Source organism: Sitophilus oryzae, unplaced genomic scaffold (genome assembly GCF_002938485.1).
Source record: "Sitophilus oryzae breed Bouriz unplaced genomic scaffold, Soryzae_2.0 scaffold_562_pilon_pilon, whole genome shotgun sequence".
Taxonomy (NCBI): domain Eukaryota; kingdom Metazoa; phylum Arthropoda; class Insecta; order Coleoptera; family Curculionidae; genus Sitophilus; species Sitophilus oryzae.
Window position 1 is genome coordinate 2,475,162 of NW_022147154.1, and position 26,820 is coordinate 2,501,981.

At 32.1% G+C, this 26,820-nt stretch overlaps 1 protein-coding gene across 1 annotated transcript in view; it reads left to right on the plus strand.

Moving 5' to 3' along the window:
• The first annotated feature begins 610 nt into the window (after positions 1-610).
• LOC115887301 (hemicentin-1-like) overlaps positions 611-26,820 on the plus strand; it is a 662,438-nt gene continuing 636,228 nt past the window's right edge. The window contains exon 1 of the mRNA XM_030906694.1: positions 611-874. Within this exon, the coding sequence (XP_030762554.1) occupies positions 775-874 (100 nt within the window). The 5' untranslated portion in view covers positions 611-774. The remainder of the gene's footprint in view (positions 875-26,820) is intronic.

The following is a 26,820-nucleotide window of genomic DNA, read 5'->3' on the forward strand; positions in this document are numbered from 1 at the left end:
CTCGCTAAAACTCGAGAACGGCTGGACAGATTTGGCTAATTTTAGTCTTGAAAGTACACAAGAAATGTGTAAATTCGGAATATGCTTTCAAGTATGTTGAATTCAAGTTACTTGATCAATTCACTCATCTCGTGTAAACGCGCCTTTACTACTAGTGGATGCAAGGTATCATCCGATAACATGGATGTATCTATCACGACAAAAATTAAACACTGATTTAACATATTTACCGGAATATTGAAAAATGCATATTGCTCTTGTATACACTTTAACAAATTGTGAAGGTAACAAGATAACACCATCGAACAAATTCATCTTTCAACTCGCCTCTTTACCATGTCTTGTTATCCTCTACCTCCCCCACCTCGCTCCATCACCACCCTCGTGTTTTCCATCACCCCCTACTACCACCCCATCAGGAGGTCGACGTTCCACTTTTCCAGCAGCAACTCCTGCCGAATTCGGTGATTGCCCAAGATTTCAGGTGTGTGACGAAGTGGTGGTTCGTGAACCTTCGGCGGGTTCCGCTGCGGCTCGTGCTGCAGGGGGTGGTTTCTACCCTTGGCCTGCTGAATGGGCCAGTATACGCTGTACCGGCTGTGAGGGAGGACCTGACGCCCGCCGTCGCGACGCATCATCGTTACGGACGACGTCGAAGCTCTAGTCGGTCGCAGGAGACGAAAGTTTTGGTGCGTGTGGATTTTTGGAGGATTGTTTCGCGCTGATAGAACATTTTTTGGTGGCCGGTTTTTCGGTATTCTTGCTGTTTGAGACATGGTTTATTTTTTGAAAGTGGTGTTGATTTCGGTTTTTATATGGTGCTGCTGTCATTGTCAGACGCTGATTAGCGAGGATGAAGATCCTGATGAGACAGGTATTTTAAAAATGTGATTGATGATGTATAAATTAAGTGATTAATGATTTAGAACTATTAAGAAAAATTAAAAAAAATACCTTAAATAATATATTTTTTAATATAAAATTTCAATATTTTTTTATTTAATTTTACGGTTTTTCAAAATCCATCAACTTTCAAAATCCATAAAAAATATAAAATCGAAAATTAATATATTTAGATTTTTTTTTATAAAATAAATATTCTGTAATATACTAATAACAGCTAAAAGACCAGCTAGTTCTTTACTAATTCATTTCGTGTTAGAAGCCCATAAAAAATATGAGGCTTGTATTTTGAATTAATTACGGTTATTGGGCTTTTTATTGTAAATAAAACGTCTGAGTTATTTCTTATTAAAAACGAAAAAAAGGATTACTCACCTCTTATATTAAAATAGAAAAAAATACGGAAATACAAAAAAAAAGTAATATACAAGGTTCTTTCAGTTATTTTTTATTTATAATAAAAAATAACTGAAAATTACTTTTTTACTGGAACTCCTGTCACGTAACGCCTTAATTATAGAAAAGTTAAGTTTCTATAAGTAAATTATTAACAGTAACGAAGTAGTAAATATATAATTAGGTAAATAATTAATTATGTCCAACAAATATTGTTTTTGTTTAAGTAACTCATTAAAAAAATAAATATAAAACAAGAATATACCGGGTACGTCTCAAAAGTGGCTCACCCCTTATAACTTTTTAAATTTTTCAAACAAAAAAAATGATTTGGTATGTTAGTATATGACATAAGTTAGGATTAATTATTGATGTATTCAATCGTTTTTGGTCACTTCTCGATGGAAATTACTACAACTTTTGATTCTTAAATGGCACTCTTGATATATTTCTATTTTATTGGATAGAAAATGCGCCTCTGTATAGAAATTTTTGACATTTTCGCATAAATATGGTTTATTTGCAAGTGTAAAATGCGGTTCATAACGACAATTAGACTCGAAATACCGTGTGTACGGTACCAAATTTTTCGTAAAAAAATGTTTTTTTCCAAATATGCTTACCTTGTTCTATTTGAAAAAATTGAGATATTAAAAATATGATTTGGGCATCATTTAACCGACCAGGACAACACACGAAAAACATTAGATGATCAAATCTATTTTTCCAAGGCTCCTTACTCCTTGGTTAAAAATTAGTGTTTTTAACACAGCCTATTAATAATCTAAGAGCTGGCTACATAAAAAACCTTATCATCGTTACATGGCTAATATTTTGTGTGAAGTATCCTTTTGTGTAGCCATTATGAAATAGTCATGTCTGCTAGCGCGATCCCGTTTACCTTATAATATAAAATATTATAAGGTAAACGAGTTATAATGGGCTCCTTCACTATATTTTGGAATTAGCATAATTGAATAAAGAAGTTAATTATAGAATTTTCTGCTATCTCACTTTCGAAAAATTTGAAGTCGTTCTTAAGAAAATAAATAAAAACAAAAAAGCCCAGAATAAAAATCCGCACTTTATTTTTAATACGTCACACCTGGCATGTTGAAAAGCGGCAACAGGGCATATACGTATTACTTTTTACAAATATACTCAGGGTTCCCTATTTAACCCCGTGTGCAATTTCTGTGCCGTAAGAAAAAGACAACATAACCCAGCTCCATATTAAAACTGCATAAGTCTATTTCACCCGGATATGGATTGAACTGCGATTGCGCCAAACTACGATTGATTGTTGTTTTAGTTCTGTTTGGATTACTTTTTATTTGTGCGCGTAAAAGAGTGATTTTGTTTAGTTTATTGTTTCCAACAATTTTTTGATATTTTTCCAACTCCATGATAATGTGTTATAAATAATAAAAATATAAATAAAATTGAAGGTTAGGGGAAATGTCAGTCAACCACTTCTCTTTAAAAACATCGACCAATGAAAATTTCTTCAGGTGAGGCATGCTCAGTTAAATGAATATCCGGGTGAAATAGACTTATGCAGAATTCCATATTGTTCTTTCACTGTTTGGGCTTCACTTTTTGGAGATTAGGCTGAGTATATTTGTAAAAAGTAATACGTATATGCAACAGGGCCGCGTCCGGGCCGAATATGGCGGAGATAGAAGTGCTTTATTTGACGCGTATTATAAAACCTGTTTTATTTCCAAATAGACATTTTTCACACAAATGTCGGGTTAGATTACGTAATATTTCACTAAAAAATTAATTAAAACAAACTAAAATATTGGATATTCTGAACAAGATGGATTTAATAATAAATTGTGACGTATGTGAGGGGCAATTGTGACCTAAAAAAGACTTACATTCAGGCCATTTATATTTTCAATGTTGTCAATATCTTTCTGTGATCTTTTTGATGTAAAAAGCTTGATTTTCTTCCAATATTTTACTTTGTGATTTTACATTTTTTTGTACATTTTAGTGAGGTAAGTGTAAGCAGTAGCCATAACTACATCCCCACTAGGGTAACAGAGGCTTTGGGGGGCCTTTTGCCTTTTTGCCATATTTAATGCACTTCTTACCCGAGAACTACTCGTAGGAGTAAAATTGTCTCTTTTAATAGTTCAGTAATAGTAATAGTCAACCATTTTTTAGGAAGCTCGTCATTTTTGGGGAATATAAAATCAGAAACCTTGGGACCCCCTCTATAATTCCCGTGACAATTTGGAACAGAGCATGTAAAAGGCATGCTAAAATAAAATGTTAATACCTACCCTTTAATACCTATCTTTTGATTATTGTAAGTAACCATTATAAAGTACTATGCAGACTGGCGGCGAAGGCTTTTTACTCATTTAGGTGTAATATCTTGATAAATACTTCTAGTTCTTACCTTAAAATAATTAATAATAGAGGAGTACGAAAAGCCCAAAAATTTGAAGTTCCCTATTTGGAATGTCTGGTTTGGATTTTTATTACACTGTTATTTTATCACAATTTTCTGACCACACCATGCACTGAACACTAAGAACTAAATAAACGTGTTGCAGAAGCACAACAAACTAGAGATAATTAATTATTTCTGGTATGCAATCGGAACGAGAAACCACTACCGGCTTTTCAGGTTAAAGGTAAACAATTTAATAATGCGCTGCCTTCGCCGCCATATTTACCTTGCCCATATTATGCTGATTGGCCTTGAGTTGAGGTGGTGCTGGTCAAATCAAATCGCAATGTTTCCAGTTGTTGGCTGGCGCACGAGCACGGTTCTGCAATGTGATTGGGCGTATTTTTCATACGTCATCAATTGGCACTTTAAAATTATTTCTAATTAAAGCAATTTTGAGGACCTATAAAAAAATTATGTCATTGTATAAAAAAATAGGGCCTATAAAAGAATGTCATGGAACTATTTTTTTTTGGATAAATATACTGAAAATAGTCTTGTATTTCAGATTTTGTCCTTGAATTGGGTATTTTATTTTTTGTGAAAGAGCCCATTGCGAAAATAGCTTTTAGAAGAACTGAAAAAAAATGGCATACATGCATGCCGCTTGGTGGAATGTCATATTTATTTATTTTAAAAGCCGTATGCAACAGGGCAGGCAAAAATATCGTTGCTAAATCAGCTGCAGACAGTTATCAAAAGCGCGATATTACTCTAGCGCTTTCAGGGAACGCTCGCCGCCTCATCCATTTAAGTATAGATAAATCATGTATACGATATACGATTATATTATAAATATATTTTTTTAATATTTCAAAACAGATATCATACATTTACTATTTTGTCTCACTATTTGTATCTGACTCATCGTACTGCAGATCCCCGCTCTCACAAACGAGTCTTCCTCTGAGTCGATATCTGCACCGTAATTTTTTTATAGACTTACAGGTATTATATTTCAATTGATAACGCGTCAGCGTTTCCTGAAAACGCTTATACAGAGTGAGTCTTAAATAAGTGAAAATACTTTTAAGGGTGATATATTTCGACTCTAGGAACACGTCTATGAGTTTTTTTTTCGCAAAAAAAGATTATTAGAGACAGGGTGGTCTCTTTATAGATATACATTATTAATAAACTAATTAATTAAAAAATAGATATACATTATCAAGCAGGGCGCGCGACGAAGTGAAGTCTTGACGCCTCAAGACAGCATTCATGCTTGGACCTGCGCGGATATTCAGTTCTGGCTACTGTTGGTCTAGGCTACTGTCAGCCAAGGTCACGCGCTTTAAGCGAATTTAATCAATTCTATAGGGTAGACGCTAACATTTGGCCATTCTGCATTTGAGACGTGCTCGGCTCAACTCAAATTCAAATGATTGTTGTTCAGGTAATTGATAAGTCAATACACTTATACAATAATAATATTTAATATATACCTATTAACATTATAAGCATACAAACAGTGGTTAATGCGAAGGTTATACGATCCAAATATAAAATCCACATATATACGATGCCACCTCTCGAAGTTTTTCATTGATATGTCATACTCCATACCCATACCATATATGGAGGATTCTGTAAATAGAATAACCCTTGGTAAGAAAAAGCATACGTACGAGAGATACCTCTCTTCTTCATTAATAGTTACAAACAATGGACAATGTTCGGCCGCTGCCCGCAACATTTCCAAATAAAACAAAATAAACAATGGACAATGTCCGGCCGCTGCCCGCAACATTTCCAAAATAAACCAAAATAAATAATGGACAATGTCCGGCCGCTGCCCGCAACATTTCCAAATAAAACAAAATAAACAATGGACAATGTCCGGCCGCTGCCCGCAACATTTCCAAATAAAACAAAATAAACAATGGACAATGTCCGGCCGCTGCCCGCAACATTTCCAAATAAAACAAAATACACAATGGACAATGTCCGGCCGCTGCCCGCAACATTTCCAAATAAAACAAAATAAACAATGGACAATGTCCGGCCGCTGCCCGCAACATTTCCAAATAAAACAAAATAAACAATGGACAATGCCCGGCCGCTGCCCGCAACATTTCCAAATAAAACAAAATAAACAATGGACAATGTCCGGCCGCTGCCCGCAACATTTCCAAATGAAACAAAATACACAATGGACAATGTCCGGCCGCTGCCCGCAACATTTCCAAATAAAACAAAATAAACAATACAAATATTAGCAAAACTTTATTAAAAGGCTCACCCATTAAATAAGAGCTGGCAGGTACGCAATAAACTTGACGCTAACACGCCATTTCATCCTCGCAGTCGCTCTCTATGTCAAGCAAATCGGTGCAGCCCTCCGGACACCATGCCTTGGGTCAGAATCCTAGCTGTCGAACAACAATTGCAATGGTGATCTTTGAGTAATGTTTGTCAGCAGTGGAGTTTATGACAAGTTGCATTTTATTTCTTTGTTTATGACAAGTTGTGTTTTTTTTATAATTCGCTCGCCCATTCTGACAAAATGTACACTTGCGTCCTGATCTATGTAAGTATACAAATCTATATAACTCTACAAAAGTAATTACAGGAAAAGAACTTAAAAAAAAACACTTGTGCTGAAAACACCTTCATTTTTATTTTAACGTTCGATTTGCCACACCAGTGTACACCATTTTAAATTAACCTTAACTTGTAAATATTACAACAGGTTAACAACAATAACATACCTATTAATCAGGCTAAAAATGTTAAAGTAGACACCAAACTATGTCTTTTCACCCTACACGTTACCACTCAATAAAACAGTAACTTCAATCTAATGCGTTGTACGGTATACTTGACAAAAGTTCAATTTTAAACCCAATTTTCGCCTCTTGCAGCAATCTGAATTTCATCTACAATGCCTTGATTATGATTATGTTAGTGTTGGTGCACATGAAATCGAAAATTTTTGATAATGTATTATATGACATCTGAAGTAATTGAGAGAATCCAGATGCTCCCGAAAACTCCTTCAGCGCATTGTCGATAAAAGCAAAAAAATGTATGTCCCTTCGCTGCTCTTACCAATGGGTACAAAAAATGTCACCCCTTCACAGCTTTAACACAAACACCTGCGTACAAAATACATTACTCGATGCACGACTCAATATCAATTGTACCACAAATTGTACTATTTGTGGTACAATTTCATCGGTCTTACACAACCATTACAAACTCCCAAATACCGAATGTCTCAGCTTTCAGTCGGAAAAACAAAACAATTCTCGAGACGAAAAGAAAATGCTAGGTGGCAAAAGGCTTGTTTACATTAACAAACCGATAAGGCTCAGACTGAACGCCCTGGATTTGCCACCAAAATGATTTTCATTATACAGGGTGCATCAAAATAAGTCGAATGAAAAAAAATGTAAATTAATAAAATAATTCTGGTAACATGGTTCTAACAATATCATATACTAGCCCATTATATTTTTATCAAAGCATAAACACCTTTATTTTACAGGATAATCAGGATTCACACTGAATTTATTTCGGACAAATAATATATTATACCTAACGAGTATAAAAACTATATTTTTATTTAATTCCCTTGTTTATTTATCCATTTTTTTTAAGTAGTTGCTGAACATTTAAACGTTCACTGCACATTAAGTTACAAGATCCAGTTTCATTTTTTTTTCTTTTCTTAACTAATTTTTAAATGACATCACAGTATCTCATTATGTACAGAACTCATTTTATTTGAAGAAATATGCTTATCTAAAATAATTGATAGTGTATAATGTAAAAATAACATTTTCCGAAATTTTTACCAAATCTACAAATTCAATAAACAACCAAAGCTGTGACCAAAGTAGACATAAAATAACTATCAACTTAAAATATTTTTCATTGTTCTTTTGCCGGACCTATTTATTGCAATTGATATTTCGATTACATCACCACTATCCAAAAGTTTCAACAAGGAAAATTAATAATATGTGTTATAAATAGGTTACCATTAATCATTAAATATAAATTCTTCAACATAACAAAATTGATTGCAATATTAATTATTAAATTAATTTTACAATTTATATTATTAATAATACCTAAATTATTACAAATCACAAGAACAAGTGTCTGGTTGAAAACCAGGAACATCATACCTCGCACCCTGTAGATATCCTGTCTGTCGGTTCAGATACCTTTTTTTTTCATCAGTTTGGTTACATTAGGAGTAATCGAAATATAAAATATTTTGAATCAGCAAAGGCGCGTAAATTAGGGATGTCCCAGAAATAAAATAAATCGACATTTTTAATCGATTCCACATCGGACACAAGATCAATCCAGAAAAATCGGCAACAAAAGATCGATCCTATCAAATATCGACATTCGACTCTGAATTTACTGGTGTATCTACTGTCTAGTGTAATAAAAATACGATAATATCATCATATAAAAAATTATTAGATACATAAAAATCGTAAAACCGTTTATTAACACATTTAAAATTTAAACCGATTCAGAGGCTAAAATTATTATAAATATACGAATTATACGATATAAAATAAAAAGGCCAAAATATAAAAATATGGGAATCACCGACAATAATCTTACACCTGACATAAATCATAAACAAACATGGCGAACTTACACTTAATTCTATTCATTGCTAGATGCCGTTTTACTAGAAAACAATTATTCAAGCAAAACTAAAATGTTTCTTATTCTAACAAAAATAAACATGTAAAACTGTATAAAATCGATCTTCGATTTTGAAATAAAAAGTCGATTATATTAAAAGACAATTTGACAAAAATCGATCGATTTCTCTTTGCAAAAAGATCGATCTTTGATTAAAATCGATTCAGATCGTACATCCCTAACGTTTATTATCAAAAGACTTCGCCCTTCGTATAAATCGGCACTTCTTTTAATCTTTCCTATAAAATCTCATTTCAAACTTACCGATAATCTAAATACCTACATTTTCTTACACTTGACCTATCCCCCAATAAAACAATTTGAAAATAATACCATTCTTTCACCATAAAAACTAATTTTATCACCAAAATATAGCACAACAAACCACAAACCAATCAAAGGGCACTTTTTATGGGGTAAACGGGTACAACCCCACTTCTGATATTAGAGACAGGGTGGTCTCTTTATAGATATACATTATTAATAAACTAATTAATTAAATAATAGATATACATTATCAAGCAGGGCGCGCGACGAAGTGAAGTCTTGACGCCTCAAGACAGCATTCATGCTTGGACCTGCGCGGATATTCAGTTCTGGCTACTGTTGGTCTAGGCTACTGTCAGCCAAGGTCACGCGCTTTAAGCGAATTTAATCAATTCTATAGGGTAGACGCTAACAAAGATGTAGAAAATCGTGCATTATTTTTAAATTTTCCTGTATATTTTAGAAAACTTTTTAGAACAGCCTGTTTACCGCAAATTTACCAACGGTATAAGTATTTCTTAACCTATCATGCTTCAGCTTTACTCTATAGCTACGACACTAAAATAATGGATGCAAGTACAGGAAAAAACAGGTGTCTCACAAAATTATTTAAAAATAAATCAATTTCTTTTTAAATTTTCAAACTTGAATAACTCGGTTATTTTAGACTTATTTGGAACACGGTAAAAAGAAAATATGTTTGTATAAGTTTCTTTTATCGAGATCTACCAGCTCTAAAAATATTTGCACTTATTCAAGATTCACCCTGTAGAGTAATATCGCGTTTTTTATAACCGTCTACCGCTGATTGAGCCACGATTTTTTTGTTGGTCCTTTTGCATACGGTTTTTTAAATAAATAAAAATGACATTCCACCAATCGACATGCATGTATGCGATGATTTTTTTTGTTAAATTCCATGCCTCTTTCGGGTTGTCTGCCGGCAATTTAGCCACGAGAAAAATGTCTGTCAACAGTTTTACACGTTTCTTAATAATAAATAAAAGCTATTTTCGCAATTATAACACGTGTACCTTATAATATTTTTAGTGTCCAAATTACACCCTTTCGATTGGCCGCCCCCGCTTTAAGCCCCGGGATCGCGCTGACAGACATGACTATTTCATAATGGCTGCACAAAAGGATACTTCACACAAAAAATTAGCCATGTAACGATGATAAGGTTTTTTATGTAGCCAGTTCTCCGTCTATAACCTTTTAACACTCTAGATTGAAATTTAAAATGACGATTTTTTTAATGCGAAAATTTGAAAAGTTTATATATGTTATGTCATTCCATTCAGAGTGTCCATTTTCTATCGAAGAAAGTAGAAATATACCGAGGGTGAAATATTTCCGGTAAAACAGGAAGTAACCGTGAAAACATCAATCAACCCTAATTTATGTCATATATTAACATACCAAATTTCGTTTTTTTGTTTGAAAAAATAACACAAGATGCAATGTCTCAAACACCAAATATGTGGTACCAAGTTAATGGTAAACAATTACTTTTCTAAATATGCAAATGAGCCACCCTCGTTCCATTTAAAGAAATTGAATTATGATTAAAAATACGATTTGGGCATCTTTTAACCGGCCAGGAAAAGACACGAAAGCATTAGATGATCAAATTTATTTTTCCAAAGTTCCTTGATTAAAAGTTAATGATTTTAACACAGTTTTTTTAAATGAAAATGTCAAAAGTTGAATTAGAAATAAATAAGAGAGAATGTCATTTTCTATCAAATTACGTAAAAAATTACCGAGGATACCATGTAAAAAAAATAAAAGTTGTAGTCATTTCCGGCGAAACAGGAAGCGATCGAAACTAATAATTAGTTAGCGTATACAATTATTGTATACGCCAATCAAACCCGATTTATGTCATATACACTAATATACAAAATTTCATTAGTTCAAAAGTTATAGGGGTGAGCCACTTTTCGGAAAACATCCGATATATTTTAGTGACATTTTACAAACTTTTCTCACGATCTTTAGTTTATCATTATTTTATTTTTTATTATACAGGATGAGTCTTAAATAAGTGCAAATATTTTCAGGGGTGGTATATTTCGACCCCAGGAACACGTTTATGAGGGTTTTCTTCGCAAAAAAGATGTTGAAAATCGTGCATTTTCTTTTAAATTTCCCTGTATATTTTTCGAAAACTTTTAGAACTGCCTGTTCACCGCAAATTTTTCCACGGTATAATTTCTTAATCTCTGATATTACCATAGTTACAGCTTTACTCTATGGTTACGGCACTAAAAGAGATGCAAATACAGAAAAAATCCGGTGGCTCTCAAAATTTTTCCAAAAAATATATATTTTTTTAAATTTTCAAACTTAAATAACTCGGTTATTTTGGACTTGAAAAATGGTAAAGAGAAAATATGTTTCTTTTATCGAGATCTACCAGGCCTGAAAATATTTGCACTTATTTAAGACAGCCTGTATAATTTCTGTTTATAAACAACGATAAGTTTCTAATCGCAAGGAATAGTAAGCTATACAGCTATTAACTTTTTTAAACAATTTGCTAAACTTATCTACTCAAGACAAAATAAAGTTTATAGATTCACTAGGCGGAGTTCTCGGTCTGATAGCAAGTTTATTAATACCAAAAGAACTAAGGGAAGCTATGGGGTGGGTGGGAGTTACTAAAAACCGATAGCTCGCAATTGCACTCTACGAGTTATCGGATTCAGGCAGCTAATAGCTTTTTGATAGTTTTAATGGATAACTTAATACTCTCTTACATATTTTTATCGTTTCCTTGTTATTAATTTTTTTTCCAACGTAGCAAAATGCTTTGTCTAGAAAATAAATATGGTGTATAAATATTTATTAATCTATACAGGGATGTTTTCTACGATGTTCTTTATGGGTATCTCGGAAACTACTGAAGCTAGAGAGTCAAAAGGGGAAAAATTGCAGTTTTGTGAGGATAAACATAATATGCGCCTTTCGGATTTTTGAAAAAGTTGATAGCTTACTAGAGATTTAAAAAAACAAAATTTGGCTATTTTAAAAATGCTCCCTAATTCCATTATAACCTATTTTAGACAAAAACTCTTCAGATAAAAGTTATAGATAATCACATATTAATGAGTGTTCTCCGTTCTTTTTCAAAACCAGTCATTTTTGGCATATGACACAAACATATGTTTTTTAAAAAATGAAAATGCATTGACTTCATAAAAAGCGCTATTTTTTAAGCTTTTAGATATAAGCTATAATATCGCTTTTTCGAAAAATTTGAGTTATAGTCACTTCATATCTTTTTTACACAATTTCACTAGCCATGGAAACAAGTTCAATCGTCGTTACCTTTCGGAGATGTCAAACTGTCACATCCAAATCAATATATCTTATCGAGACGCAACTAAATTGTAAAAATTAATTTTTCAATCAAGAAAAGCATGTGGGATTATTGGTTCAGCTTTTCTTGGCCATATATTTTGGAGAATACTTTGACGGTGTTTATTTACGCTTTTTAGGGAACGATTTTTTTAAGACATGTTAGATAGTTAGATTTTTCATGATCAAATTTAGATTTAGAGACTCAGGCATCAATAGAGTAGTTTCAACATGACTTTCATTATGACGCTCCCCTTCATAATGAAAGAAATGTTAAAACTTATTTATATCATAATTATACAAACTCAGGGATAGGAAGAGGTGGCCTCCTCGGTTACCTGATCCATCCGTTTTATATTTTTTTGCGGTATGGTTAACAATAAGATCAAATTACAAAAGAACTTATGAATCAAGAGAGGCACTCGAAGGGGTGGTACGGTAGTAGTTTAATCATAGCTTATATCGCTGGAAAGCTTTAAAAATTACGCTTTTTATGAAGTCATGACCAACTATGGTTTTCATTTAAAAAAACATATAATATGTTTGAGTCATGCCTGTACCAAGCCTGTCAAAAATGACAGGCAGAAAAAACCGGAGAACAAAATCTTATTAAGGATGTGATTATCTACAACTTTTATCTGATAACTTTTTGTCTAAAATAGACTATAATGGAATTAAGGCGCATATTTTTGACCTTACGTAATTCTTTCCCCATTTAACCGACTCTCATGTCCAGTAGTTTGCGAAATACCCATAGAGAACATCGTAGAAAACTCACTCTGTATATAAGCTAGTCACCCCGGGTCAGGTTATCACTTGAATATAATTAAGAGGTATAATTTAACAATTAATATTTCTTATTATATTTTGATGGCCTGATTATTAATAGAACTAACTAGTTTAGAACTATTTAACCCTTTGTTGATACGAAAAAAACATGAAATAGAATTCTTTTACTCCACATTATTACTGAGATCGATAAAAAAAGCTGAAATTATTACCTTTCCCATCATTTTCCCATTATTAGCGACAATCGGTCACCAATTTGCCCGAATTTCAATGTTTATTGGGCTATTTCCCTGTTGCTATTATATTTGATAAGCTGGTTATTTTATTTGTGTTGGGATTGTTTGTTCCTTCTTCTAGAGAACATCATTATTGGAAAGCAGTAATGCAGATTCTGCTACAAAGAAGAATTTATATAATAGACAAATAAAAGCATGATATACAATTCTTTATTATTACTATTTGATTACACTCCAACAGTAATGCTACAAAATTTACAGTGATAGTAGTTTAATTTTGTCGGTAATAAATAAAATATTCAGTTTGTCGGAATAGCTCTGTTGAAATATATATTATATGATTGTTATAGGTTTATTAACGCATGGATATTGAATATTGATTTTCAGAAAATTTATACTAATTTTCATTTATAAATATTTTGTCAAAATATTGTTATATACAGTATGTCTCCCGGATTGTCTTTTCACAGGGAAAACAAATTTATTAGTCAGATTTTGAGAAGAATACATCATCCTTCATAAAAATTTTCAGTTCATATTTTAGCAAATTTCCGTACTGTTTTAGAGAAAATTAAGAAAAACATCCAAAATCACATTTCAAAAACATCCAAATCACATTTTCCGATAAATATAATAACCCTTTTCATAGCATTGCACTAAATAAATGTGCTTCTTTAACATGTTAAAACAACAAAAAATATTAATTAAAATTCTATGAATAACGATTTATTAAAGAATGAAAACAAAGTTATATTACCATAGAAATGCGTTTTGATTTTCAGGATTAAACTCTATATTCATGTTTTCCGTTATTTTCTCTAAAATTGTATGAAAATTTGAAAAAGTATAAACGGGGTTTACCATTTTAGAACAAGGAATTTTTTTATGAAAAATGTATTTTTCTCAAAATGTAAATAATAAGAAAGTCTTTTCTCTTGAGAAAAAAACAATCCGGGGACATACTGTAGATGGCGTCTCTTAAGTAACTTTAGTAAAATTTTAGCTAGTAGTACCTATATCCTGACTACTAGGATGTCCGGAACCGGAGCTCTTTTTGGAACCGGGAATTTCGATACTAGCAATTTTTTGGACAATGTTGAGTTCGTCAATGGCCAAGAAAATGATGGTTTCAAAAATAAAATCGATAAAAAATTGAGTTTTTTAATAACAAACTATTAAGTATCAGTAATGAGAAAATTAACATGAGCACAAACAATCACAAACAAAATGCAAATGTCTATATAAACATAACTAATACGTTCAACAAAACATTATACTAAATAAAAAATAACATATTTATTCATCACTAATTGCTAATCAATATTATATATGTACTTCAAAATAGAAAAGTAAGTACGAACAATAATAAAGAGCCTCACTACTGATTTAGAAGATGTTTTTTTTCTCTTTGTAGTAAGATCCCAGAAACAAAAGTGCGTCCATACGATCATCATTCAGAGGAGACCCAATCTTATTGCAAAGTAAACCAGTCGAAAAAAATATCTTCCAACTTCTAGTTGGAGGAATTATTGTTAAAAGTGATTTGCTATGTTAGTATATGACATAAATTCGGATTAATTATTGATGTATTCAATTGTTTTTGGTCACTTCCTGTTTCACCGGAAATGACAACTTTTGATTCTTAAATGGCGCTCTTGGTATATTTCTATTTTATTGGGTAGAAAATGAGACTCTGAATAGAATAACATAACATATCTAAATTTTTGACATTTTCGCATATGGTTTATTTGAAATTGTAAATTGTAATAACTTTAGTCAAATAACTCCTATAATATTCTCCTTTCTGAAAAACGGCCATTTCAATCTAAAGACAGTAACAAAATACAATTTTTTAATTATTATTATCACTATAAACGATGTCAACTTATTACAAAAGGAATTCTTTAAAACCCAACCTCTTAAAACTAAAATGAGTGCATTCCACCTGAACTTGAGACAGACAAGCCGCAGACTTAATCACATGGGACGGGACACCACTATATAGAACACACAGATATGCCTAAATATGCGTCGTGCTGGATAGAACATTAAATATCATTGCAAAAAAACACGCCAAAAAGTAGAAGCACGAAATTCCCTAATAAGCTGACCAATAGCAAATGGGAAGCCGAATCTATCGTAGTCAGAACTTCTGCTCAAGCTCTATGTTTCACAACTGCCGAATATGCCTGCTTAGAGAGGTGTAGATCTGCCCCTATATATAACCTGAATGAAATATGCAGAAGAGTGACAGGCTGTATGAAACCCAATCCCCCTAGAAAACCTTTACAAGACCGCAGGTTTTACAAGCATTGACTTAGGGCCATTTCGCACCAACACAGTCTAATCCAGTCACGATCAGTCACGTCGGACATTGCTGAAACCAATCTAGGACAGTCATGAGAAAAACAAATGCGGGAATGAAATTTGTTTTCAAACAAAACACGTCGTCTACAGTCCAGTCGCTTCCAGACAAGTCAAGACTGATAGTGATTCGTTCGGTCGAATTTTTATGCCAGTCATTTGCGATATTTGTACACAAATGGATGTGGAAAGTTTAATTGTTTTGGTTAGAAAGAAGAGGCGATATATAACCCCAAGCATTCAAATCATAGAAACCGAGAGTAATAAAAAAAATAAAATAATTTCTCCTTCGCCTTCTTCTTTTTTCTAATCGACGTAAATTTATTACTCTAAGATTCTGGTCCATTTTCAAAGCGTTCTGTTGTTAAACTGCTTATTTTTGCTGAGAACACGTTAAAAAAAATGTCATCGACAAACGTCGGACGCCTTTGGTTTGAAAGCAGTAGACTGTAGTGATTTGACTGGACTAGACTGAAACTGACGGGACTAGACTGGACTGTGTTGAGATGAGACTGTGTTGAGAGAGACTGAGAAGCTAAAACAAACCGTTGATGTTCGTCACTCAATTTTTGGCGAAGTGTGCAGCACAAGCAGACTTAAATCCAGATGCCGTTTCCTAAGCCACGTGATCACCATGAATCTCCCTGCCACTACCTACTTAGAGAGTACCCACCAAACGGTGTTTCTAGCGACTGGAAAACCTGTAGAATGCTCAACCGTATCAGAACTAGGGTGGCCCCAGTAAAATCCAATGTAATCAAATGGAGTTTGCTGGACAGAAATGACGACAAATGTGACGCCTTTCAGTACCACGTCTTCAATATCCTGCTTGCCTCCACCTATCGTTTATCATCAGCCATAGGTGGCTGGCTCAACGGGAAGAATTACTGATCTAACAAACTGTAATCCGGATACGACAATCCAAATTAATTGTCAAAAAATCCTATTGGATCTCTGTAAACATCTAACCGGAATATAAACGTGAATCACTCTGTATACTTACAGTGCAATTTCTTCAGATTCTTGTTTATTTATTTTTTATAATTTCAAAGTTATATAGCTGGGTTTCTTTCTATCTCTTCTATCCTACCAGCCTTTAAAATAGTTGATAATATTTCAGAGGCTCCATGTAGATATAGAGAAACTAAATCTATCTAATCATTAAAACAATGTTTTTAGTAAAGTTATTATAATTAAAGTTAGTTCCACATCCTGTACATAAATTGAAACATCTTACAAAACGAGAAACTTATTTAGACCAAATAAATAAAGTCGACATATTGGACAGGTCGAGGGGCAACATCATCGAATGATATACCAACGGCTCTCTAGAGAGGCGAGAGCTATATTTATCTTCCTATGGCCAGCTTGAAATATGGGCTTCCACTAATTACTCGAAATGTTTACAAAATTAGTTTCTTTACCTAATTTATTTTATTTAGTGCCTTCATTTTTAAAGCTCTAATAATAGCAACAACTTGTCTTCTTTACTGATATTTTAATTTAGTTAAGTTGCTTTGACACAGAAGTGTTTTTTAAAGGAATACTTTATTATATTTCTGAAAAACTGAAATTAAATTAGTTTTATGCATCAGTATTTGATTATCTAATTATCTATAAATTATTATCTATAAAAAAATATAAATCTCTATTTAGGCAACGGCCCAGCTACGTCGAAACACCGGTTCCCATTAGAACACCGAAGTTAAGCGACGTAAGGCGATACTAGTGGATGGACGGGTGACTGGTTCGAAACTCTGTATCGTGCTGTTGTCCAAAAAAAGGCAAAAGTGTAAAATCTATTGACACACACTGCTCTTTCACGCCGCGCCGCGTCGGTTCGAGGCCGGATGAGATCGGATATCTCGTGAGTAAGAGTCGATTTAGACACTTGCCAAGTCGGTAGGCCATTGACCATGATATGGCCGAGGACCGCGGTTCGGATTCCGCGTAAACAAAGTAGGCCCCGTCCAGATTAGCCCTGGCAGTAAAAAGGAGACCTTAACTGAAATCTTTACTTTTGTACCGCTACTTGTAAATCATACAGGGCGAGATAGTAAATGGTAGGTAAAATATTTGCTATTTTAAACGTAACACCCGGCATATCATTACATTTTTGGAAACTACATTCATGTCTTATAGTTTTTCTATTAAACACTCATATTCGTAGTAGTTTTAGAGATTAAAAATCAAATGTGTAAAAAACTGACAAAAATATAATCTTGAAGAATAAGCATTGGTAAAATGATGAAGTCAGCATATTCAAAGTTGAAATTTGAGTTTTAAGTTATAGGTTAGGGTAAGTCCATAAATACTCGATCTGTCTAAAGTAACCGATTGAATATCAAACAAGGAAATTACTGAAATCTTTGATATTTTAGATGGAACTTGAAACCCTATGTATATTAATTAACAAATTAAAAGACTAAATAAAATATCCCTTCAACGATATATTATCATGTTGACCTAAACCTTCCGGTTCCTTCAGGAACGTCATTTAAAGATTAATAATTGTATTATAATTGTTGCGTTTATGGAAAATCGTTGCAATGAGAAATATTCAAACGTTATTATAAGTATCCTTTAGACTTTAGTTGCCATAATGCTCTGAAATAATAAAATTATTATATTTTAAATAGCTCTACTGGAGAAACCGAAAGGTTTAGGTATAGGGACATTCAACATAATAAAGGTAGTATCAGACATAGCTATTTTTGTTGCGCAGCACATTAAAAAACTGCGCAACTTGATCTGCTGCAAGTGTGAATACCTAGGCAACCTGCAATGTTACGATCGCAGCTTGGTTGCGTAGGCTACTTTTCTGTTGCGCGCAGTTTGAGAAATAGCCGTGTGTGAACAGTTGTTGGAAAGTTGAGGAAGGTTGCAAGTATAGCAAAATATTACTAATCAGTTGAAACTTTTACTGCGGGCATCGGTGCAGTATTCTGTTGGTATGCCCGAAATTTATACACTTTTTTTAGTTAACTCCAGGATATGTAGGTATTTAGTAAAGAATTAACCGACAAATTGCGATGTCGTCGATATCAAAACAAGCGATTTGGAACAGAGAACAAGTAAAATGTTTAGTAGAAGCGGCAGAAGCAAGGGAGTGTTTATGGAACATAAAAAGTCCATTCTATCACAACCAAATGAAAAGACGAGCCGCTATTTCGGAAATTTCTTCTGAATTACATATGTCCGATGAAGACATAAAGAAGAAAATTCACACGTTGCGTGCACAATATTCGAAAGAACGTTCAAAAATGAAAAGTTCCAAATCTGGTTGCGGAGCAGACGGAACCTACAAAACAAAATATGCTGCCAAAATATGTTGCAAAAGTAGCGCTTTGGTTTGGTTTACGACACTACATATAAAAAGCACGTAGTGTCGACCTGCAACTTTTTTAGGCAGCTGCTGCATAAAAACTGCGCGTTTTGGGCTACTTTCTGCTGGAGTATGAACACTGTAAGTATGCAACTTTTGCAGCGGCAGCAAAAAAATTGCGCAACAAAAGTAGCTGTGTCTGATACTACCTTATATCGTTGAAAAGCAATTTTATTAGTATTTTTATTACTTAAATATCTAATATACAGGGTCCGCCAGCAGTGCGTCGGACAATTATTTTATTTAAGCGCAAATTTAAAGTATGTACGAGGATGTATTTCAGGTAAATATTTTAACTTCTATAGGGTTGACTCAAAAAAAGCGTGAGTGGATCGGGATGATTTTATTTAAATGGAACACCCTGTAAATTAGTACATTTTTGGCTCCCTTTTAGATCACTTTACATAATCCTAAGATACGAGTATATTTCGATAATTTCAGAGATATTAATAAATAAATAAAATATATATATTTTTTAACATTCTTTAAAAAAATATTGCAAATACAAGAACTGTCTCAGTTCAAAATTCTACGCCAAACTTTCTGAAATATAAAATAATTTTTCTTTGCTTTTTTTACTGGTAACACCTGTACATTATTTTTATTACACCCTGTATATCATTTCTTTATTAGATGGAGAGTTATAAAATGAACATTTTTGTATTTAAAGTATTTCAAAATTTTAAATAGTTTTGCAGATACACGCAGTATTATTTTATATCATCTCAACGGTCTCATTCAACGGCAAAATATAAGAGAAAAATCATTGGATGGCTTTAAAGTGGCTAAAATTTACTGTGGAAATTGCATGACATATGAAATATAAAACCGCGAATATCTGCAGAACCGTTAAAAATTTTGAAATACTCTAAACACAAAAAAGTTCATATTTTAGTTCTCCATCTAATGAAAAAATAATATACAGGATGTTCTATTTAAAAAAACCAAGAAAACTTAGTTTATATTTTAGAAAGTTTTGCTTATAATTTTGAACATCCTGTATGGTTTACGATTACCCTATTTATAGCAAAGTTACAGACCATCTGAAGTAAATACCTAATACAGTTTTGATTTCAGGACAGTTCTTATATTTTTAATACTTTTTTAAGAAAGGCTGAAAAAACATATTTTTTATTTATTTATTAATATCTCAAAGTGATCTGAAAGGAAGCCAAAAATGCAATAATATAAAGGGTGTTCCATTCTAAAAAAATCATCCCGATCCACTCGCACTTTTTTGACTCACCTTATAGAAGTTCATTGCCGCACTATTGCCGAATCCTGTACATAGGGTTCTATTTGAAATAAAGCAGTTTTACAATAAACCGAAAATAAATATATTTTTTATCTAAATAACAATGTTTTTTGGCCTTTTTTGCTTTTTGTACTTTGTTTATTTTAACAATGCATGTCTTTACGTAATGCGGAAAGACGAGTTCAGTTGTAAGCAGTGTTTAAACCAAATCCCAGTGTTTTCGAATATTCTACATGAAGTTTGTGCGGTTTTTGCGAACTTTTGTATTTTTCAAATCATTTTTACTGTTTGTCTTTGTAAAAGAACGGTTTAAAGTATTTTTAAATATGATTCGCCAGAGCTTAGTTTGTGAAGTGGACTATTCTAGGCTCAAATTGGTATTTTTCAGCTGTAAGTGATTATTTTATTTTTTAGCTTTAACAGTGTTGTATCTAATTTATAATTTACATAGGTTATTATAAAAAACATTATTGAACATAATATTTTATACCTATACAATTTTGATTGATCTCACATCTCGAATGCAGCTTATGTACCTACTATTGCTTTATTGTACTATTACTGTGATAGAGAAATAATTGTTATATTACATTACAACATTACAAAAGTTAGAAATGCACAAGAAACTCAACAGCATTGCCACATTTATGTACCACCTCTCTTTTTTTTCACATAAAAGTGTTAAAGTACAGGGTGAGTCAACGATAGAGAGTAAAGTTCATTATCTCATTGGTTTCGAAGTTTTTTACAAAAAAAAGTTATAGGGAAGGTTAAGATACACATTTTAAAATTATTATAGGTTGTACAGGGTGCTTCAAAAAAAGTTTGAGGGATATAACATATGTTTTTTTTTTTAAATGCAACACCCTATTTTTTATTTTATTTCTAGATTTAGTGTAAAAACTTTTTTATATATAATGTTATATACCTAAAATTATTAGTTTTTGTAATATTTCAATTTGTTTCAATAAATGTTAGATTTCAGTATGGCAAAAAATTGTCAGTGATGCGATTTTTTCTGAAGTTGGACTATTAAAATTTGGTAGGAGAGTTTTATAGAGATGAAGAAAAAGATATATGTAAAGATATTTTAGTTAGATGGCTACAGGCTGTTCAAAATATATTTATGAATATCAACTGTTTAATTGTCAAATTAAAAAATCTCAAATTTTTTAAATGTACTCAGGAGTTCTCTCGAGTTCTTTCAAAACCTGAAATAAAAAATGCAGGTCCGTATTTAAAAAAATAAGTTGGTCTCTGTATCTGACAAATTATAGGCTAATTTGATCTAAATGTATATATCCCTGTATAGATCTAAAAATACTATCAAATAGCTCTAATAAACTGGCTATGAGAAAGTGCAATTAGTTTTTTGATTTTCTAAAAAATTCGTTTTTCAAAAAAACTCAGCAATGCTTGAAAATTTTAAAACTGTTTTGATGGCATCTTGGTGAATCCAAGTTTATTAAAACAACTTTCTTGAAAGAATCCCAAAGTGCAACTTTGCCCAAATTTAACCATTTTCTTATCTATTACGGTTTACGGTTACCGAGATACTAACGCTCGTACCCCGAATTTGTAGCACTCTGTATAGTCTAATTTATTAAGTAGGGTAATCAAGTAAAGTTGTAAGCTTTCAGTAAACTTTTTTACCTGGAAACCTTAGCGTTTAATCCGAGATTTTTGCATAGCGCGGCTCATTTTCCTCCTCATCTGGAAAAGTTTTGACTCCGTGTCGAAAAAGAAATTCAAATAAGTTCCAGTTTTCAAACTCCACTATTTCATTTATATTGTTTTAAAACTCTTCGCGGAGGCGAACAAGTTCGAGAATAATAAAAGGAAAAAGAAGAAAAAATCAGAAATCTGTTTTGATAAACGGGTAGCTTCCCGTTTAAGAAAGTTAAATTTATTTTTCTTTTTATTTTTTCTAATGTTTTTCTTCTCCCGGCAAAGATGTTTTTTAGGTATTCCTCTTATTTCATTAATGTTGTTTTTGGTTGGCTTCCAGCAGTATTCGCTTTCACTGAGATATGTATTTTTATTAAAAAAAAATTGGGGAATATAAATAAAATGTATTACCTAACATTTATACAAAAAAATTAATTTAATCAGATATCATATTGAAATGGCTCCAAAATAGGACACACTTTTACGGGACAAAAATGTTGAAATCTACACTATGCGAGAAACTCTTCGAAACAGGTCACGGTCGCATTTCGTCGCCCAATTTTGACGCATTTCGATTTATTTCCAGTTGCCTCGACCCACTTCGTTTTTTTTGGCGTTTTTTGTTGCCTGGTTAATTTTTTGTTTTCTTTTGAGCTATTTCCAAAAAGTGGCAGTGTATCCGAGGCAAAGAATTTTTTTTTAATAAATCTCAGTGAAATAAGTAAACCTAGATGTTTCTAAAATACCTGCTGTTACGATATTTCGTTAATTACATCTCCGTTTTATGTTATATTGGTATATATTCCACAAAATTAATATTTGAACAAGTGTTTATTATATGTATAGTAGATATTAGGAACAAAATTTCTCACTTAAACTGCAGGAATATAATTACAATATTTTTATGACTTAATTTTATTATAATGAATTTATACTAATATATAAAATCCTTAAGTGACTGACATATTGATCAATCACGATCCTGCTCAAACCACTCAACGTAAGAAGCTCAATTTTGGTATACAGGTTGATTCTAGGGTGTAGAGGTTCGATAACAAGGGATTTTTCGAAATTCCAGTTCCAAGAGGGGGAAACCACCCCTCAAATATTACAATATTTTTATTTAAAAAAACGGTCAAGTTTCCGAAAAAAACGCTTAAGCACGTATATTTCATTTTGTTTTTTTAGATATTTTAATATTTTTTAAAAATGTATACTGGGTGTTTCAAAAAATTTGGTCATTGATTAATCACGATCCTGCTTAAAGCGCTTGACGTAAAAAACTGATTTTTGGCAAACGGATTCACTTTAGGGTGTAGAGGTTCGATAAGAAGGGGTTTTTTGAAACTCGAATTCTAAGGGGGTGAAACTATCCCTCAAATATTAAAATATTTTTTATTTAAAAACCGGTGAGTTTTTTGGAAAAACTCTTAAACACGTATATTTTATTTTGTTGTTTTACATATTTTAAGATTTTTTAAAAATTTATACAGGGTGTTTCATAAAATATGACCATTGAATAATCACGATTCTGCTTAAACTGTTTGACGTTTAAAGCTAATTTTTTTGCAAACGGATTGACTGTGGGGTGTAGAGGTTCGATAAGGAGGGGTTTCTCGAATCTCAAATTCAAAGAGGGCGAAAACTCCCCTCAAATATTACAATATTTGTTATATAAAAAACAGTTAGTCTTTCGGGAAAACGCTTGGACAAGCATAATTTATTTTGTGTTTTTACAATTTTGAAATTTTTTTAAAAAATCATACAGGGTGTTCCAAAAAGTTGGGTAATTTCTTAACCACGATTCTCCTTAAACTGCTTGACGTAAAAAGCTTATTTTTGGCAAACGGATTTTTCGAAAGTCAAATTCCAACGAGATGAAACTACCCCTCAAATATTACCAAGTTATATAATAATATCGCCATATTGTTTTTGTCATGCTGACATAAAGTTTGTATGTTAATGGAAATTTTTGCTTTGCTTTATCATCACCATTACAAATGATTAATTCGACGCGAACGAAGTCGCTGGTACACGCTAGTTAGTATATAAAATTGTGTATGATTTGTTTGTTTACAGTCTTAATTAATATATTATATTATATTGTATTATATTAATAAGAGTAGTAGGTATTGCTTAATGAGTAATATTGGTAACATTATCAATATATCTGCTTGGGAAAATTATTAATTGACCCGATGTCAACAAAAGTATGGTTCATATTATTTAAAAGCAATATTCTTTCATTGTTCTTAAGATAAATCTGTAAACGATACTTTTATTAGCACCCAGCATGGTTTAATATAAATCCATTGAATTAGTATTTATTTTGCAGGGATTTAGACAATTAAAACTAGAGAAACAAAACCAAATTTGTAAACTAGACTTTGCTACAGACTACACTATAAATGTTACTTTACCATAACCAGAAATAATAGATAATTAGACGATTTTTTAAAAAAATTTGTGTATATTTTGTTCATGAGGCGCAGTACCGTGGATTATAAGCCGATAAATGGTAAACCGCTAGTTAGTCACTGTTTTATATATTTTTACTATATTGTAATTAATAATATTAGACAATGATTAAAACTAAATATGTATTCTTGTGTAACCTTCGAGGTATAGCCAATTTAATTTGCCATTGGCAACTGTTTTGATATCAGTTTTTTTCTTTGTTTACTTATTTTTCTGAAGTCACCACAACGTTTGATCTTGATTGCTCCGTGCTATTTCAAAAAATAATACCTATAGTACGATACATATAAGCTCGTGTTGCTCGTGTTATAAAAATTAGTTCCCACATTTCCTGAAATAGATCGAAACGGGCCGTGATTGGTTATTTGTTTTTTTATTGTTAATCTGGGTTAAGAATAAAAAATAAATAACCAATCACGGCGGGTGGAAACGTGGGAAACTAATTTGTATAACACGGGTTTATATTTATCTTACTATTTCCAGAAGTGTTTAGCGAAATGTTTCACGAAATATTTCGTAAAACATTTCGGGGATAGTGTAGAGGCTGTTTTAGAACTGTAGAACTTTTATTATTTTTTTATTACATGTCTTTGTTATGGTAAAATACCTTTTTCAATATTTGTTTTCTTTTACATGCTTTATATTTCAATTCAGTGATTACACGAACAAATAGGTACCAGGAAAATGACAGAGATGATTGACGATTCTGGTTTATTGTTTTTTTATAGCTAAAATACAAATGATATACGTACATTTTTTGTAAATAAACTGGAAATTAAGTCAACGATAATATAATGTACGATACCAATATTATTTATATCACATATATTTAGACTGTTTTTGTTGTATTAATGTGATATTTCCGTTAGGTAAATTTTATTATTCAGTGGCTAATAACTATAATTGGTTTATTTTTTTTGTGTATAGCCTACTTAAACCTGTCGGAATAGGATATTAAAGCTTTATTCAGAACCTTTTAATTAGTGGAGTAAATTAGTGGTTTCAAGTACTTATTACTTAATACTTTTTAGTTTACGATCACTAACAATGTCTAAAAACACAATTAAAATTAATAGAATACCCTAGCAACAGCTTGCGTAATCAGTTGTATCCATAGAGAAAGCTTAATATTTAGCTTCTAAAACAATAAACTTTTGGTTTCTAACAACATTTTCTCTTGACGGATGATAATCAAAGGCCAAAATGGCATTCCTCGCAAATATTGAAGTATAATTAGTGAAAAAGTCAAAAGTTTGTTAACTTTTTCCATTAATTGAAAATTCAAATTAGAGGTACAAAGTTCTACACTAATTGAAACTATTAATTTATTCTACTAATTGAAAAAGAGTGAAGCTTAACACTTTATAAATATGAGCTCAATTTATTTATTCAGATTACAATTGAAGACTTGAAGTAAATAATGTCCTAAGTGCCAAAAAATAGGGTCGTCATGTTGCAAGAACAGTTAACCTAATAGGACTGTTCATTCAGCCAAAAGTGCCTGCCAGGTGGATGCGAAAACTCCTCGCTTTGTAACGTCATTGTAGTCCGTGTCATGGTTATTAGTCCTTATCCGGCAACCAACAATACACACACGTGCATTATTGGTTGCCGGATGCAAAACGTTCATTATTTAGTTTATTTATTTAAACCCCTTATATGTATGCAGTATAGAAAATTAACTGTATAAATCGTATTAAATACTCGGATAATGCATTTTTAAGAACAGCAGTTCCCAGTATCAACTTTTGCAGGCATTCTTTCCTTATTTTGCTTTAAAATAATTAATAAACAATATCGTAGGCACTTAGAAAGCACTTTGTCACAATCCACAACACAAAATGAACGTATTTTATATACACTCTATAGCTCTAAAAACTTTAAAAACACCCTTTTCACATTTAAAATTGACAAAACAATTAACTCAAAATTTCTCAGCTGTTATTCTTATAAGTTTATCATAGGCAACTAATAATACACACTAACATGACAAGGACTACAGTGACGTCACAACTGTCAGCTGAAGCGCGGGAAGAGGCGAACGTACGTCTTATGAGGATGAGCAATCCTATTAGTTTACCGTTCTTGGTCATGTTGTATTTGTAAAATATCTCTGATGTGTTTTCTTGCTTCTTCTAAAATGGTTAGTCCCATTTATACTTTTACAGATTCGCATACCGTTTTAGAGAAAATTAAAAGAAACATGAAAAAGTAGTTAAATTTTTTCCAAGTCCTACAAATCAAAACGCGTTTCCATGGTAATATACTTTCGTTTTCAACCTTTGATAGATTGTTATTTATAGAATTTTAATCAACGTCATAATTTTTGCTGTTTTAAAATGTTAAAGAAGCGCAAATTTATTTAGTTCAGTACTACGGAAAGGGTGATGATAGTTATCCGAAAATGCGATACTTACAACAGCAAAAAATATGACGTTAATCAAAATTTTAATAACCATCTATCAAAGAATAAACTCGGAAACTACCATAGAAACGCCGAAAAAATTCAACCGTATTTTCATGTTTTTTTTTAATTTTCTCTAAGACGGTACGGAAATTTGAAAATAGTAAA